This window comes from Panulirus ornatus, chromosome 24 (genome assembly GCF_036320965.1).
Source record: "Panulirus ornatus isolate Po-2019 chromosome 24, ASM3632096v1, whole genome shotgun sequence".
Lineage (NCBI taxonomy): Eukaryota > Metazoa > Arthropoda > Malacostraca > Decapoda > Palinuridae > Panulirus > Panulirus ornatus.
The window spans coordinates 2974582-2992825 of NC_092247.1; the positions used below are offsets into that span (position 1 = coordinate 2974582).

Here is an 18244-nt window from a genome sequence, read left to right on the forward strand (position 1 = left end):
CATTTCGGAGGGAGGGAAGATATTTGGAGAGGTGCGTGACAGATTGTGTTTAAGAGAAGAGAGGACACTAGAAAGACCACTAATGTTAGTATAGTGAATAGAAAACGAGGCAGGTGTATCAGAGAGGGGAAAGGTCGTGGGAGGGGCCGGTACTACTAATGTATGAACCCTCCCTCTCATTGGCAGGAGAGTCAGGCGGGAACCCGGACATTCTTAGCACCCCATGATGTGGGTTAGGAGCCTTAGGCTTGCTGGACTATATCACGATTACATTTGTAAAAACGATTGTGCTGACAGGAGATGGCAAGATGACACATGTGAGGAAAGTAAGGGAGCGTTGAGTGTATGGTGCTTGTAAGGAGAAGTTGGCCAGGATTAGCCCGGTTGTGCCGTTTGGATGAGACATAGAGAGTAAGATCAGCAATCCAGACATGGACGGGTATGAGATGGTTCTGGGCACCACCATATAGCTCCTAAGTCGGGGCGATAGTACTCTACCCTGGGCAGCTGCTGTCAACAACCTACAACTTAAGGGATTGCCTCAAGGGTAAGGTACTGTATACGCCTGGAGTCTCAAGCTGGTGTATTGGGAGTGGCCAGTACACCACCAATTGAGCTCTCTCTCTCTCTCTCTCTCTCTCTCTCTCTCTCTCTCTCTCTCTCTCTCTCTCTCTCTCTCTCTCTCTCTACCTGGCATTTGAGTCACGCAAGAAAGTGTGTTCCTAGGAGTTCATAGAGAAGGGCCTCTGTATATATATATATGGTATATGTAGGAGCAGTGTGTATGCCATGTGTATTTAAGGGTAGAATGTATGAAGGTTATTTAGCTGGGCAAATGACATTTACCAAGCAAGGGAGTCGGGTGGGTGGCGTGCGAGTGGTCGGCAGGTGGGTGTTGCGTGAGAGGTGGGCGGCAGGTGGGTGTTAGCATGAACAGTGGGAGGCAGGCAGGTGGACGAATGAGTGGCTTGAGCGTTGGGTGGCAGGCAGGCAGGTGGGTGGATGGCGTGAGTGGCAGGCGGCAGGCAGGTGGGTAAGTGAGTGCCAGGAGCTGTGGGCGGTAGGCAGGTGGGTGGGTTAGCGTGAGCAGTGGGCGGCAGGCAGGTGGGTGTTAGCACGAACAGTGGGCGGCAGGCAGGTGGGTGTCAGCGTGAGCAGTGGGCGGTAGGCAGGTGGATGGGTTAGCGTGAGCAGTGGGCGGCAGGCAGGCAGGTGGGTGTCAGCGTGAGCAGTGGGCGGTAGGCAGGTGGGTGGTTGGATGGCGTGAGTGGTGGGCGGCAGGAGGCAGGCAGGTGGGTGGATGGCGTGAGCGGTGGGCGGCAGGCAAGGCAGTCGGCACCAGTGGCACGTCGGTTACCTCAGCAAAACCATCACTGAACCGCCAGGTCGTCAGGTATGCCACTTTAGAATGCGCATGGCGGGTGTAAGACAACACTTACCCGCCTCTGCGGATCCTTATCAGACCGACACATACATCTGCTCTTAAATGGATAAATAAATAAGTCTGATTATCGTCGAGAGGTCATATTGCTGGTAAATAAAAGTCATGTGGTCATGACCCACACCTCACAGGAAAATATTACTTAACCAATTTATTTCGTATTACTCGCTTGGCTTCTGCCACGGTACTCCATAACTGAGGAATTTACAGGATTCCTCCGCCAGTAATTTATCGTGAAGTCTCTTGTTTCTTTTACGATAACTGAGAATTAATTGAAATAATGAAAAATAGCAATTTTAAAGGTCGTACGATATAAGACAACGTACTTTCAGTTATCTTGATTATGCTTTTCATCAGATTTTGCAACAGTTAAAGATCTATCATCCAGGAAAGATTTAAGAAGGGGTATGAAATTAACTTTGAGAAAACTGAGTTAGTTAGAATCGAGAGCCTTATACTATACGTAGGCGACTCGGTACAGTTGTCAGCCCTGGCGCAGATGGTTGTGACGTCATGGCCGACACACGTTGCCCGGCAGTGACTGCGGTGTCCGAGCATTTACAGTTGTTTTGCTGGGCGGGTGTTGGGAGGAGGGGAACATATGCAGTGATCGTAGCGTTGTGGGTTAAACGTGGATATAAGGATTTAGGAGCAGGATGAAGATTGTGGCAGCGACTCCACCTCCTTCGCAGCCTGTGAGCGGCCTGAAATTAGGGATTGTACGGCTAGGGAGAGCAGCGGGAAAGGTGAGTTGTGAACAGAGGAGAGAGAATATTGAGCGGCGTGAGGTGGGGTGGTGGTGCAGTCATGATGTCGGGTTGGGCGAAAACTTGCATGTTGTCAGTCGCTCTTGATGGAGCACTCGGCTCTCCCAGGGTCCTGTTGTCCATGTTTTCAGACGACTGAACAGCACATTGGACGTCGTCCCCTCCTACTGGGCGGGTCATATGTATTGAGCTATGACATCCAAATGTCTTTTATGGGGTAACTATTCTTTTTTCCTCCAGTGTTGAGTACCATCACGTTGAAGGCATTATTTTCGTTCCCTTCAAGTCAGAAGAATATTAAAGACTTCAGCAGATTGGGATTTATATTAAGGCATCTATATCATGTGTCTCTTATCCATGGCTGTGTTGCAGTTTCCATGATTCAGTAAAATATTGTGGGGGTTCGACAGCTCTCTATCCTCTTGGTAGTATAAGATTTCTTATCAGTGTTCCTGTATCTTTATAGTGGGTCCTTTCCTCTCATAATTCCCTTGTTTCTAGCTTTGAGTTAGACTCGACATCCATTAATTATCTCTTTCCCATTATCTATGTGTCTCCATGTTTGTTCTGTCACGTATGTTTCTTTTTCGATCTCCATGTCTTCGCATCCGTTCTTCTGATCTACATTATGTACTCCCTCTACGTGTATGTAGTGATCTCCTATCTCCTGTACGCGCCTCTCCCACTCCTACCTCGTCTATCAACCATCCATAACTTAAAATATGTCTCTCTCATGTTGGGAGTGGCGTTCACCTTAAAGCCAGACACCTTTACGTTTCATAGTGGGTATCTTTCAACGATCTGCCTTTTCATCTATTCGTATTTCATATCTAGTTCGTCCTCAGTATGTTAGGATGCTCTTCCCATGTCTTCCTTCTATGGTGGTCCTCGAACGCCCCAGTGTTTTATCATGAGTGGGCGGCGTTTCACATTTTATCGTGCTGGCATTTCGCAGTCTCGAACCTACCTGCCTGTCTGTCTGTCTGTCTGTCTGTCACCCCGTGGCTGTGTCACTGCTTGATGGAATCATCCTCGACAACGAGTACGGACCAGAGAGAGAGAGAGAGAGAGAGAGAGAGAGAGAGAGAGAGAGAGAGAGAAATGTCATTGATGTGTGTCACAGTCGATCGGAAAATATAACTGGATCGTGTGTGACTAAGCAATGAAATGATCGAGTAGTTATTTTGGGTCGTGGAGGCCGTGTGCAGTGGGGAGATAGGCAATGGCATTGGTCGTGTTGGGGGAGAGGGGGAGGAGGGACTTGGGGGAAAGGTCAAAGTGACTCCCAGTCAGATTGTGGGAGCGTCCAATACGTTTTCCTCGTTCAAGAAAAGGGGGGAACATATTCGTAAATTTCAGTCTTTGTACCTCGCTTTCTTTTGTAACCGTGTGATATGATAGATCTACGAGAGTCTAAACTGGTTTTAAGGACGAGTAATCACTCTGACAAAGCTAATGGCTGTACACACTTCATTGGTCAAGTTGGTCACGTTCATGTTTGATATGAGTTTTTAATTTATCAATATCCTCGTGTGGCGTGCGTTGAGCTGGTTGTGTGTGATAGGATGTGTAATGCCATTTGCTATTTAACGTTCGTCAAGCCCGTCTGTTCCCCCCGTGCCTCCTCATACACCGGTGTAGGTAGGATTGTAGAAAATATACCTGACTTTGACGACCTGCCCCTCTTGTGTGTCCTGAGGAACCTCGGCCCAAATGCTTGGGGGTGGTCTGTGTGTGTGTGTGTGGGTCGACAGGTGGTCGGTAGACCGCGGTGGGGGTGTCCCGCGCTAGCGAGAACTGTTGTCCTCCCCTCCCGCCCCTCATTTTGTCTCCTGTAGAAGGTAAATGTCATCCAGACGCTTCCTGCGGGATTTTGTAAGGTTACCCCCAGTGAGGGATGTGCTGAGAATTGTGGTTGTTCGCTCGACCTTAGAAATATATACGATTGAGCAACCGCTTCTTCTTCCCTGGAATTGTAACAGCCTCGCTCGCACAGTGTGTAATCCACGTGGTGTATATTTTTTTTTCTTTTTCTTTTGGCCCAGCCTGCCATTACTCCGGACAAAGGACATTCAGCTGCTGTTATTACCGTGGTAGGTTGTCCTCGCTCGTCTGACATTCAGGAGAAAAGGACAAGTCGCCAGCCAGTAACATTAGCCAGTAGTGGTAAAAGATCCGGGAGATATTCGTAAAAGTGCAAATTCGTACACACGACTACTGCACGATAGTTTGGGTTTAAGGAACTGGAACGCTGCAGCTGCCAGACGTCTGCAGTACACCTGATCGCCCGCTTGACAGCTGATGGTAAGCGGGGCTGACTCAGTGTTACCCTCACGTGAATTAAGCGGGGGATAAGAGTGTTTTAGTTACTGCTTTACTCTGCTAGAGTGAACCTCGCCTTAGTGTATATTATCTCCTGTGGTGTATAAAGTCTGTAGAGGATAATAGTAAGGATAAAGAATAAGTAGACTTTACAGTACCCCAGTGGGGGTCAGGTTGAGGGGGACGTAGAAAATGTATTTATGGCAGTGTCTGGGCCAGACTTCAATTAATCCTTGAGGGTTATCCAGGCAGAACATTGTGCTCGAGGTCATACCGAGTGTGAAGCCAGACTGAGGAGGAACTTGAATGGGGCGTGGGTCAACGCTGATACAATCTTGCTTTGGCTAAAGTGTTTTTTGTTTTCATTCAGTTTCATAAAGCATTATTTAACTTTAAATTTTTTTTATTGTGTATATGACAGAAGAGGAATTATGACATTGTTCGTGACCGAGGAACAATAAATTTTGTATCATTACAGTTGGTGGTTATAAGGCTACAGCTCACGTAGTGACCGAGGGAACAATAAATTCTGTATCATTATATTTGGTGGTTACAAGGATACAGCTCTTGTAACCGAGCAGCAAGACGACCAAGAAAGCATTACATAAATTGTTTCCGGTTGGCTTAACTGTCTTGAGTGAGTGTGTGTGTGTGTGTGTGGAGAGGTTTGGCCTCGGTCGATCTCAAGATGGTGAGGAAGTTTTTCGATAGAATAAACACAAGACCAAAATCATATCACACACAAGTCGGATATCATTTTCCGTCGAAAGATGAATGATATTTAAGGTTGTGTGTGTGTGTATGATGGTATTAATTTAGTTGGTGCATGGTGTCATGCATGCCTGTCGGTGTTGCACTGCATGGCTCTCATGGGATACTAGTCTGTATACCACTGGTGTGTGTGTCATGATTAAGCCGCCCTCCAAGTGGTCGCTCACAAGTCTCCTTTACCAGGGGCCTGACCTTACTAGGTGATTGCAGGACGTTTATTATAACGTTTAAACTTTTAAACTATTGAACGTTTCTGTGTACAGATGTATTGAAGGGCTGAGCGAGGAGGCATGAGAGCTTGTGATACGTGAATTTAGTTGACTGTAGTTATGAGGGAGTTGGCGTGCAGTTATGAGAAATGGGTGTGCAGTGATGAGGGAGTTGGCGTGCAGTGATGAGGGAGTGGGTGTGCAGTTATGAGGGAGTGGGTATGCACTTATGAGGAAGTGGGTATGCAGTGACGAGGGAGTGGATGTACAGTTATGAGAAATGGGTGTGCAGTGGAGGGAGTTAGCGTTAAGTTATGAGGGAGTGGGTCTGCACCTATGAGGGAGTGGGTGTGCACCTATGAGGGAGTGGATGTGCACTTATAAGGGAGTGGGTGTGCACCTATGAGGGAGTGAGTGTGCACTTACGAGGGAGTGGGTGTTCTGTGATGAGGGAGTGGGTATGCATCGATGAGGGAGTTAGCGTGCAGTTATAAGGGAGAGGGTGTGCAGTTATGAGGGAGAGGGTGTGCAGTTATGAGGGAGTGGGTGGGTGTGTGAGGTCGGGGCAGCAAGCGTCTCTCATTGTTAATTACTGTGTCTCTACTCCTCTCCCCCGTGTTGCCAGCCCTTCAAACTGGCTCAGGGTTTACATTTTGGACCATTTGTCTTGGCTGGCGGCAGTTTGATGCAGGCTAAGATGTCTGCTGGTTTTTTTTTTTTTTTTTCAATGGTGCCTAGGCTGGGTGGAGGTCACCTTTACCCCCTGTCATGTTAACACGACCCGGTGTTGGGATATGTGTGTAGTGTTTTGGACTTTTAACATGTGCACCTCACCTCGTACGGAATGTAACCTGCCTTCATCATTTACAAATTAGCTCAAATTTCTATTTTGAAGTTTTGATCTGGGTTGTATTTTCTTGTTATCGTGTTGATGTACATATTTATATCCATGGATGGTGTGTATGTGTGTTAATGTCTTTGTTGATGTACATATTTATATCCATGGATGGTATGTGTATGTGTGTTAATGTCTTTTTTTGTTTGTTATGGTTTTGTTGTCATGAGGTATTGCCTAGGTATTTGTTGTTTTGCTGTTGTGTTGTGGGTGTGGTATTATTCCCCCTCCCCCAATGTGTTCACATGCACAGTAATAGTTCCGTGTTGCTATTAGGATGTCATGTTGTGAATTATTGCCATTCCTGTTATTATTAATTTGTTGATGTTTTGAGTTGATTCGCGTACCGTCTTGTGCTTGGTACTGCAATGTTATATTTTTCTTTTCTTTTTTTTTAACTTCATGCATTATTGCTTCTTTTGTTATTTTAGTTTCCATTCGCTTTTGTGTGTGTTTTTCTCGCTAAAAATTATGAGGCAGTGTTGAAATAAATGTTCTTGATTCTAATGGTTTATTTTTCATTTTCCTAATGCTGGTATATTTCTTGCGCTGGCTTTTTTGTTGTTTTCTTTGTTCTGTGTGTGTGTGTGTGTGTGTGTGTGTGTGTGATTTTCGTGTAAGTTTTTCTTGTTCTGTTAGACTATTCTATTTATATTTGATTTGGATATTTTTAATGGTTACTGATATTATTCTGGCTTCGTGTATATGAGTATTGTTACTTGTGTTCGAATATATATATATATATATATATATATATATATATATATATATATATATATATATATATATAGGGGGATAGGGGAGAAAGAATACTTCCCACGTATTCCCTGCGTGTCGTAGAAGGCGACTAAAAGGGGAGGGAGCGGGTGGCTGGAAATCCTCCCCTCTCATTTTTTTTTTTTTTAATTTTCCAAAAGAAGGAACAGAGAATTGGGCCAGGTGAGGGTATTCCCTCAAAGGCCCAGTCCTCTGTTCTTAACGCTACCTCGCTAATGCGGGAGATGGCGAATAGTTTGAAAGAAAGAAAAAAGAATATATATATATATATATATATATATATATATATATATATATATATATATATATATATATATAATACATACTGTTCCAGGGGATAGGGGGGAAAGAATACTTCCCACGTATTCCCTGCGTGTCGTAAAAGGCGACTAAAAGGGGAGGGAGCGGGGTGCTGGAAATCCTCTCCTCCATTCTTTCTTTAATTTTCGTAAAGAAGGGACAGTGAAGGGGGCCAGGTGAGGATATTCCCCCCAAGGCTCAGTCCTCTGTTCTTAACACTGCCTCGCTAACGCGGGAAATGGCGAATATGTATAAAAAAAAGAAAAATATTATTTATTATTATTATTATTATTATTATTATTATAATTATTATTATTATTATTATTATTATTATTATTATTATTGCTCGTTAAAGTATAATGTAATCTTGTAGTTGACATTTTTCTTGTTTTGATGTGTATGTTTTTCTGTAGTCATTTTCATACCAATTGTTCAAGTGTTAGTCTTTGTTGTGTTCGTGTTCTGTATATCTTCAGGACACCTTATGTTATATTGTAGTTCTTTTAGTTCTTGATAAAGTATTATCCTTATCCCTATTTATGTTAAGAATTCATTGTTCATTGGGTTTAGTCTTTGTTCTTGTTCTGAAATATTTGTTTGTTTGTTCTGTCGAATTCCATGTTCTTCTGTTTGTTCGATGGAATTCCTTGTTCTTTTGTTTGTTCTGTTGAATTCCATGTTCTTCTTTTGCTGAGCCTTTTGTTGTGGTGGTGGTGTTCATTTTCTGTGTTCTCTGCTGCTGCTGCTGCTGTTCTCTCTCTCTCTCTCTCTCTCTCTCTCTCTCTCTCTCTCTCTCTCTCTCTCTCTCTCTCTCTCTCTCTCTCGTAGTACATCCTTTATTTGTGTAATTGTTCTCTTTGTTTTGGTGTTGTCCTTGTGATTCTGTGGTGGTGTAGAGTCGCCGACTTTTAGTCTTGGTTCGTATTATCTGTTGTTGTGCGTGCCATGGATTGGTTCTAGTTTTTGGCGTTCTTGTTATCTGGTGTGGTCCTTGTTGTTCTTGTTATCTGGTGTAATCCCTGTTCTTCTTGTTATCTAGTGTGGTCCTTGTTGTTCTTGTTATCTGGTGTGGTCCTTGTTGTTCTTGTTATCTGGTGTGGTCCTTGTTGTTCTAGGTCTAGCTGGTTGGCGCCGGCCAACCCGGTTACCGGACCCCTGCTCGCTCTCTGGGGCTAGCCAGCTCTGCTGGCCCTCCTCCTCCTCCTCTCTCTTCCTGCTCCTCCAACCCTGAAATCTAACGCCCGGCTCAGATACCTACCTCTCACCCTGGGGCTGCGGCTGCACCCACCCACACACGCTCGTCTCCTCCTCCTCCTCCTCCGGCCGTGTGTGTGTGGGGGGAATGGTCACTCAGGGGTGTTCGCACCCTCTCAGGGGGTGATTACACCCAGCTATACTCTGGGGGTTTAGGAGTTGCGTTCAAGGGCGTTGGGTTGAGGATGAGTGTAATGGGTTTACGACGCACGTGGCGTCGGGGTGTAGTAATCTTGCGACGCCACGTGGCGTCCGGGTGTAGTCAAATCATACGACGCACGTGGCGTCGGGGTACTGGTTAGATGCACGCCTTACGTCCATTACACTGTACACGGAGAGGTAAACTCAGCTAGTACTGTACATTGTACACGAGGTGAACTCAGCCAGTACTGTATATCGTACATGAGAGGTAAACTCAGCCGGTGCTGTATATTATACATGAGAAGTAAACTCAGCCAGTACTGTACATTGTACACGGGAGCTAAACTCAGCTAGGCTAGTATTCTCTACACGGAGGTAAAATCAGCCAGTACTGTACACGGGAGGTAAACAGACATTACTGTACATTCATCCAGATCTTTTATTTATGAGGTTGATGGGTCGTGAGGCTAGAGGTTCATGAGGTTGTAGGGGTCGTGAGGCTAGTTCATGAGGTTGGAGGGGTCGTGAGGGTAGAGGTTCATGAGGTTTTAGGGTCGTGAGGCTAGTTTCATGAGGTTGGAGGGGTCGTGAAGGTAGAGGTTCATGAGGTTGTAGGGTCGTGAGGGTAGAGGTTCATGAGGTTGTAGGGTCGTGAGGGTAGAGGTTCATGAGGTTGTAGGGTCGTGAGGGTAGAGGTTCATGAGGTTGGAGGGGTCGTGAGGCTAGAGGTTCTTGAGGTTGCAAAGTTCGTGAGGCTCATTAGATTGGAGGGTCGTGAGGCTAAAGGTTCATGAGGTTGTAGGGTTCGTGAGGCTTATGAGGTAGCAGGATCATCTGGTCGAAAATCTACCCCTAGCTCGTCTCCCAACTCTAAAGCCATCTGGTCGAAAATCTCTCCCTAGCTCGTCTCCCAACTCTGAAGCCATCTGGTCGAAAATCTCTCCCTAGCTAAGTCTCCCAACTCTGAAGCCATCTGGTCGAAGTGCTCTTCCTAGCCCCTTTCCTCCTCAGCTCATCCAGCTATGCACAGCTCCCTGACCCACATTGACCTCCTAGGGAGGACCCGCCCCCCACGGAAGCCATGCTCTCTTCGCATCCACACGGGATTAAGTCCTCTCTATTTGGGGGATTTCCTCTGTACGTACGGTACAGCAATTGATGAATCCCCCGCTTGAGATGGTTCTGGCGGAGGAGGTGATGATGCCCTTTCCTTTTTCCTCCCCCTCTGCTTAACGATCCGGTACAAATAATTAAACACCCAACACGAGTTCCCCAGATGGTCACGACCATTCTGTCTCTCTCTGTAGCACACGCACACACTCGATCTCGCTTCTCGCGTCTGGACGCCTCCCGCTTTTTCGTACGCTGTTGTTTCTGTCCCCTTAGGCGTCTCTAACCACCACCATATCTCCATCACTTTTAATTGGGCACGCCCATCGCCCAGCCCTCCTCCCGGATGAGCCTAGCGGTCGATCCATCGCTGCTTCTCTCCTTAATTTCTCTGGAATGGGGGCTGCTTTGCTGGCCAAGTTACCTCTGCTGTGCTGACCGTAAAGCGGAGGTTGTCTCTGCCGGGGTCGAGTCCTGCCAGATCTCTCTATCTTCAGTCATGGTTTGGTCGTTCCAGCTCTGACGCCACTCGCATCAGGGGACGGAGCGTATCGGACCGTGAACCTCTTCCCTTCACCAGAATCGTACTCATTTCTACTCGGAGTCATTGCACACCTGCTCTTCGCAAAGCCAAGCACACCTCCAGAAGAAGAAAGTGTGTAGGTTTAGTTTGTAACTAAAAGCATCTTCGGTGACTTCTGGAGTTCAACCTTTCCTCTTTTTCCCCCTGGATTTGATTGATGTACATATAACTGGCTAGCAGATAAATCTACTCTTTTTTTGGACCTTAGTAACCTGACTTTGCTCTGATTGTACTGTGGATGATTTCACGTTTAGTCCCCCTTTCCCCATCTCTTGCCACTGAACACCTATTTTCATCTCTTGTAGGGTCTTCCGAATACTTTACCAGCTTCACTTGGACAAGGAGTATGACCTAAATGTCATATTACATCCTCAAATCCTAAGAGGCTGTGCCTCTCAGCCAGTTCTGATGCTTTCCTTGCCTATTTTGTCTCTTTGTCTCAGAACCGACATCTTTTTTCCTTCTTCGTGGAAGCATGCCTTGGTGCAGACCATCCCTAAGAAAAGAGACTACTCCAACCCTTTAAAATTGTCATCCCAATTGTCTCACTTCTGGTTCCTCCAATAGTCTTTGGATGTCTCAGCTCTCCCTTCTCCTCTGTCTGATGACCAATATGGCTTTTGCAATGCTAGGGCTACCGATAGTCTTTGGTTCCTTGAAGATTTTGTTGAGTCTTTTGTCGTAGACGTTGACATCGAAGTATTGAAGATGGTGTTTTGCTTGTACTCTTTTCTCCAGTGTAGTCCACATTTACAGTACAAAACGCACGGGTGGTTACCCCAGTACACACGCAGCGTGTCCAGTACACGATGTTTGTGTCTTGGAGGTGTGGTCCCGCATGAGGAGAGAGTGAAGACACCAGGCAGGTCCCACGGGTCTTGGAGGGGTGGGCGGGTTGGAGGTGAGCCGCAATAAAACGTGCCCCTATCACAGGTCTTTGTGTTGCCAGGGTTGGGCCACGGGAGTGGGCTGGTCGGATGGTACTCAGGGAGGGGGACTAGTGTGGTGCTGAGCATGGAGCCTAGAGAGGGGACCTGTGTGGTGCTGGTGGGATGGTACCCAGTGAAGGGGATCTGTGTGGTGCTGGGGATGGTACCCAGGGAAGGGGATCTGTGTGGTGCTGGGGATGGTACCCAGAGAAGGGGACCTGTGTGGTGCTGGGGATGGTACCCAGGGAAGGGGACCTGTGTGGTGCTGGGGATGGCACCCAGGGAAGGGGACCTGTGTGGTGCTGGGGATGGCAATCAGGGAAGGGGACCTTTGTGGTGCTAGGGACGGTACCCAGGGGAGGGGACCTGTGTGGTGGTGGTGGGGACGGTACCCAGGGAAGGGAACCTGTAGGCGGGCTAGGGTCTGAGTGTGCGTGTGTGTTGGTGGTGGGGATGGGTCACCATGCGACGCTCCAGGGGAACCTGTAGGCTGCTACTGAAGGTGTTGCCACCGAAGACCACATCTCTCCCTCTTGGTCTGGTAGCATTATCGTTGAGTTACGGTAAGGGTACATGAAGGCTCAAGTAAGTATTCTCAGCACCTGGAAATTTACTCAGAGTTCAGTGCGTCCTTAGACCCACTGGGGTTAACGGAGAGCTTACTGGAGGACGATGGGTTGAACGCAAATGGACTCAAGTTATTCTTTCCGGACTTCGTTCACCGCAGTTGTCGAACACATTCACATGATTTCACGTATTAGTTTAAAGTCCAACCCCCTCAAAAAATATACATTTTTTGATTAATTTCTATCAAGACTTCTTATTTCATCATAGTTCCCGACTCGTGAGTGATATTCAGTTTCAAAACATTTGAAATACTGGCGTAGTATATCAGCTGTTGCCGTATGTAATCATGTTCGGCTTTGCTGTCATGCAAGAAAAATATCTGATTCTTTTCACCAGATGATTTAACGGTGTAATTTTCGATTACATTATTGTGATGTACAGATGTTCATAGTACAAATGCTAGTTTTATTCCATGATGAGTGTAGTGACCAGTACTTATTAAAGTGTATATGATATAAAGAGAATTCAAATACTAGATTAATTTTTACATGCAGATTATTTTGATGCTTCCCGACCTGGTCTATATATCTGTCTGTCTATATATATATATATATATATATATATATATATATATATATATATATATATATATATATATATTATTCATATTTTCTGTTTCCCGCGTGAGGAAAGTAGCGTCCACAACTGGAGTACGACGATTTGGACTGAAGTTATCATTGGACTTGTACTCAAGGGGTTAAATGGTCGTTTTCTAGGGGTAAATGGTTGTTCTTTAGGGGTTAAATGATCGTCTTTTAGGGGTTCAATGGTCGTCTTCTCGGAGTTAAATGGTCGTCTTCTCGGAGTTAAATGGTCGTTTTCAAGGGGTTAAATGGTTGTTTTTCTTGGGGTTAAATGGTCGTTTTCTAGTGGTTAAATGGTCGTCCTTTAGGGGTCAAATGGTCGTAGTCAAGGGGGTTAGATAGTCCTTCTGGTCGTCAAGGGGTGGTAGGCTCGTAGGGTCGTACTTAGGTGGAGCTCGGGAGCCATGGTCGTAAACAGGACATTCGTTCCTCTCGTGGAGCAGTGTGTGTGTGTGTGTGTGTGTGTGTGCGGGAACCCAGGGTGTGTGTGGGGGATGGGTGGGTTGTGGACGTCAGCATGTGGGTGGAGGGTACACAAACACACTAGGTGGAGTGGAGGGGAGACAGTAGGCGGCAGATGGCACGGTGGATATGTTGTGGACGTGTGTCAACCCCACCACCTGTGTACTGCCCTGTCAGACAGGTTTACACACACACACACACACACACACACACACACACACATCGCCACGCTCTCACTACGCACGCCCATCACCACACCCTCACTGCACACACACACACCCATCGCCAAGCCCTCACCACACACACCCATCACCACACCCTCATTACACACGCACACACACATCGTCACGCCCTCATTACACACACACACACACACACACACACACACACACACACACACACACACACACACAATCACATAACACCCTCACTACACACACACCCTCAACACACACACCCATCACCACACCCTCTACACACGCACACCCATCACCACACCCTCACTACACACACACACCATCGCCACAGCCTCACCACACTTACTCACCGCATCCGGGATGACCTGGGCCTTTTGACCTGACCCTCAGGCGTCAGGTAACGGCTACGACTTAATATACCCGAGGACCTTAGCCACGTCGCCTTCACAGGGTTGACTGTATCAGAGACGACTGTGTTCGCTTGGAGTCTGCAGTAGGAGGCGCAGCAGGGGTCATGGGTACACTCGTAGGAGAAGCAGGTACTCGGGAAATTCTCATGGCAGGTTGCGGGACACGGAGCTTATGGCACAGCGGGTGAGCACAGACGCGTATGAGACAAGAGGGGCATTGAGCTATGGCCCAGTAGGTGAGATGAGACGGGTATGACAGAGAGGAACATTGGGCTATGGCACAGCCGATGGGTGTGAGTCAGACTGACATGACATAGAGAGGAGCAATGAGCTGTGGGACAGGAGGTGAGCTCAGACTGGTATGACACAGAGGAGCACTTGAGCTGTGGGCCCAGCGGGTGACTGTGAGTCAGCCTGGCATGGCATAGAAAGGAGCCTTCATCTGTGGCACAGCAGGAGAGCCGAGTTATATTACCTTGGCATAGACAGGGGCACTGATCAATGTAGGCCCAAACTGAGTCAAGCTGTACTGATGACCTGAGTCATGGACTTAAGTCTTGGACTGAGTTTAAGCAATGTCGTGTATGTTGTACACCGGCGGTGTGTGGTGTGAGTAGTGAGTTGTGGTATGTGAGGGTGATGAGGACAGCTATAGCAGGAGGAGGAAGAGGAGGAGGTGGTTGGGTGTGTGGCGAGCACAGCGGAGGCTGAGTGAGGGTGGGCCGGAGGGGGGAAGCGTGGGGGCGCGGGCGCCACCGCTGACGCTTCTGCTGCTGCTGCTGCTGCTGCAGGCCGGACAGACAGCTGCAGGGGAGTGCGAGGGAGGGTGGCTAGCTGGCGGCGACGGTGCGGGAAGTTAGCGCTGCGGCTGCGGCGGGCAGGTTACGGCCACCCGACAAAGGCCGGAAGAATGCATCCGGCGCCCCGGGGGATCACCTGGTCACCCCCCATCCCCAACACCCTGTACCTGTACAGCTGTTAGCCTCCGCTGTGCACGTGGCTGCCGCTGGTGGGAGAAGGAGCAGCTGGGGTGAGACGCGCGGCACACCGCCCCACTGCTCGTAGGTGAGGGTGGATGATTACCTTGGGTGGCGGGAGGTGGCCAGCAGGAGGAGAGGAGGGATGGGAACAGCAAGACGGAGGAGCAGGGAGACAGTAGGAGGAGGAAGGGAGTTAGCAGCAGAAGGGAGCGAAGATGCCACAGCAGGAGAGGACAGAGTGACAGCAGGTTGAGGGAGGAGGGAGACTGTAGCAGGAAGGGGAGGAGGGAGATAGCAGCGGGAAAAGAGGGGAGGGAGGGCAGTGGCACGATGGAATACATGGGAAGGTCAGGTAACAGATCAGGTGGTCTGTGACAAGGCGACCTGCTGAAGGACAGTAGTGATATACCCCCTCCAAGTTCCTCATCTGTATAGGCGGCAGTAGAGAGAGAGAGAGAGAGAGAGAGAGAGAGAGAGTAGCTGGAGGAGGCGGGTTTCTGTATGTGGGTTACATGACGCGCGCGCGTGTGTGCGTGTGTGGGGGATGCACAACTGCCTTAACCCTAGACTGTGTAACCTCACCTGTAGCATAGTGTCTCCTACCACGCCATCCCACACACACACACACACACACACACACACACACACCGCCCCTCACGTACACTACCCCTTCCACGTCGCCCCTCACATCCCATCCCCTCACACCACAGGAGGATGGCGTCTGTGTAGTGGCCAGGGACATCCTTGCTACTGCATCATGAGGGTGTGTGAGGTAGGTGGGTGGTGGTGGTGGTGAGGTGATTATCCCAGTGGTTGAGGTCAACCGGGCCCACTTGGAGCCCCCCACCCCCTCCCAATTCCATCTCAGGGCCCATGGCCGCCCCTCACACCCACCCAAGCCATAAGTTCCCATCATGTGTATCTGTTCAGTCAGGCTGGCCAACAGCTCTTAACCCTGGAGGGGTAAAACAGGGGACGTAGTATGTAGGTGTGGAAGACCAGATATTGACAGGTGTTTGGTTTTTCTTTTAAGCACCGTCTTCAACTCTACTGTGAGGAGGCGTGGGACAGGCATAATGCAGTCAGAACGGCTGACTTTATCTTGACCTGTGGGTAGGCAGGCTGCGGTGGTACACAGTGGTAAGGATCAGGTCTGTGTACCTCTGGGTAGGCAGACAGCTGTGGTACACAGACCTGATCCTTACCTTCTGGGTAGGCAAGCTGCTGTGGTACACAAACCTGATCCTTACCTTCTGGGTAGACAAGCTGCTGTGGTACAGACACCTGATCCTTACCTTCTGGGTAGGCAAGCTGCTGTGGTACACAGACCTGATCCTTACCTTATGGGTAAGCAAGCTGCTGTGGTACACAGACCTGATCCTTACCTTCTGGGTAGGCAAGCTGCTGTGGTACAGACACCTGATCCTTACCTTCTGGGTAGGCAAGCTGCTGTGGTACAGACACCTGATCCTTACCTTCTGGGTAGGCAAGCTGCTGTGGTACACAGACCTGATCCTTACCTTCTGGGTAGGCAAGCTGCTGTGGTACACAGACCTGATCCTTACCTCTTGGTAGGCAAGCTGCTGTGGTACACAGACCTGACCCATACCTCTGGGTAAGGGTCTGGTGATGCTGACATGCCTTTTGACGGACGCCCTTTCCCTGGGGTTTGAGACCAGGTGCTGACTTCGATCTCCTTGGCACCTCGTCAAGCCAGGTGTCAGTAGCTTGGTGTCAGCCAGATGTCAGCAAGCTGACATTGTCTCGGGGAGTATTGATATGTTTGATACACACTAATGACCTGTCTGTAGTTAGGGTAGTTTGACCCCAGTACGTCAGGGGTGAGGCCCTCCAAACCCCCAGGTGTGATGCCCTACAAAGCCCCCAGGTGTGAGGCCCTACAAACCCCCCCAGGTGTGAGGCCCTACAACCCCCCCCAGGTGTGAGGCCCTACAAACCCCCAGGTGTGAGGCCCTACAAACCCCCCCAGGTGTGAGGCCCTACAAACCTCCCCCAGGTGTGAGGCCCTACAAACCCCCCCAGGTGTGAGGCCCTACAAACCTCCCCCAGGTGTGAGGCCCTACAAACCCCCCCAGGTGTGAGGCCCTACAAATCCCAGGTGTGAGGCCCTACAAACCCCCCCAGGTGTGAGGCCCTACAAACCCCTCCAGGTGTGAGGCCCTACAAACCCCTCCAGGTGTGAGGCCCTACAAACCCCCCCCCCCCCAGGTGTGAGGCCCTACAAAGCCCCCAGGTGTGAGGCCCTACAAACCCCTGGTGTGAGGCCCTACAAACCCCAGGTGTGAGGCCCTGCAAACCCCTAGGTGTGAGGCCCTACAAACCCCCCAGGTGAGACCCGGCAAACCCCCAGATTTGAGACCCCGGCAATCTCCCAAGTGACAGGCCGTACAAACCCCTCCCAGGTGTGAGGCCCTGCAAACCCCCAGGTGACAGGCCCTACAAACCCCTCCAGGTCTGAGACCCTACAAACACCCCCCCCCCCCCAGGTGTGAGACCCTACAAACCCCCTTGGTATGATCTCCAGTACCGTGTAGGGGTGAGGCTGAGGTGGGTGTCGGTAACCCAAGCTGGGGTTGCTCAGGCACGTCTCTGTCTTGGGGCACATTTGATGGCCGTCGCTCAGTGCCAGGTGTCGGGAGGAGGAGGAGGAGGGTGCGAGAGGAGGAGGAGGAGTGGGGTGTGTCTGGCCCGTAGGAAGTGGGAGGAGTCTTGTGACAGCACACGTTTCCAGGACCAAACGTTCCACTCGGCCCTTGATAGAACGTTCCAATCCCCGTGGACAAACGTTCTGCTCTGCCTTAAACTGACGTTCGACCCGGCCCTATCGACAAAGGCCCTTTCCTTCTCTACAAACGTTCCATTCGGCCTCGGTAGACGTTCCTCTACCAGTCAGAAAAAGGTTTCACTCTCTGTCATGTAAGCAAACGTTTTACTCGGCCTCAAAAAAGGTTCTGCTTCGCCTCAAGAAACGTTCCACTCGGCCTCAAGAAACGTTCCACTCGGCCTCAAGAAACGTTCCACTCTGCTTCAAGAAACGTTCCACTCGGCCTCAAGAAACGTTCCACTCGGCCTCAAGAAACGTTCCACTCTGCTTCAAGAAACGATCCACTCTGCCTCAAGAAACGTTCCATTCTTCCTTAACAGATGTTCCACACCCAGTCACCAAACGCTCCATGGTTCCCCATACAAGGCTGGCTTCCCCATACAAGACTTGCCTCCCCATACAAGGCTGGCTTCCCCATACAAGACTAGCGTCTCCGTTCAAGACTTGCCTCCCCATACAAGGCTTGCCTCCCCATACAAGACTTGCCTCCCCATACAAGGCTGGCTTCCCCATACAAGACTAGCGTCTCCGTTCAAGACTAGCCTCCTCATACAAGACCCATACAAGGCTTGCCTCCCCATACAAGGCTTGCCTCCCCATACAAGGCTTGCCTCCCCGTACAAGGCTTGCCTCCCCGTAC

At 49.2% G+C, this 18244-nt stretch overlaps 1 protein-coding gene across 1 annotated transcript in view; it reads left to right on the forward strand.

Annotated features, from left to right (window-relative positions):
- The first annotated feature begins 2024 nt into the window (after positions 1-2024).
- LOC139757017 (zinc finger MYND domain-containing protein 19-like) overlaps positions 2025-18244 on the forward strand; it is a 131725-nt gene continuing 115505 nt past the window's right edge. The window contains exon 1 of the mRNA XM_071676980.1: positions 2025-2187. Within this exon, the coding sequence (XP_071533081.1) occupies positions 2098-2187 (90 nt within the window). The 5' untranslated portion in view covers positions 2025-2097. The remainder of the gene's footprint in view (positions 2188-18244) is intronic.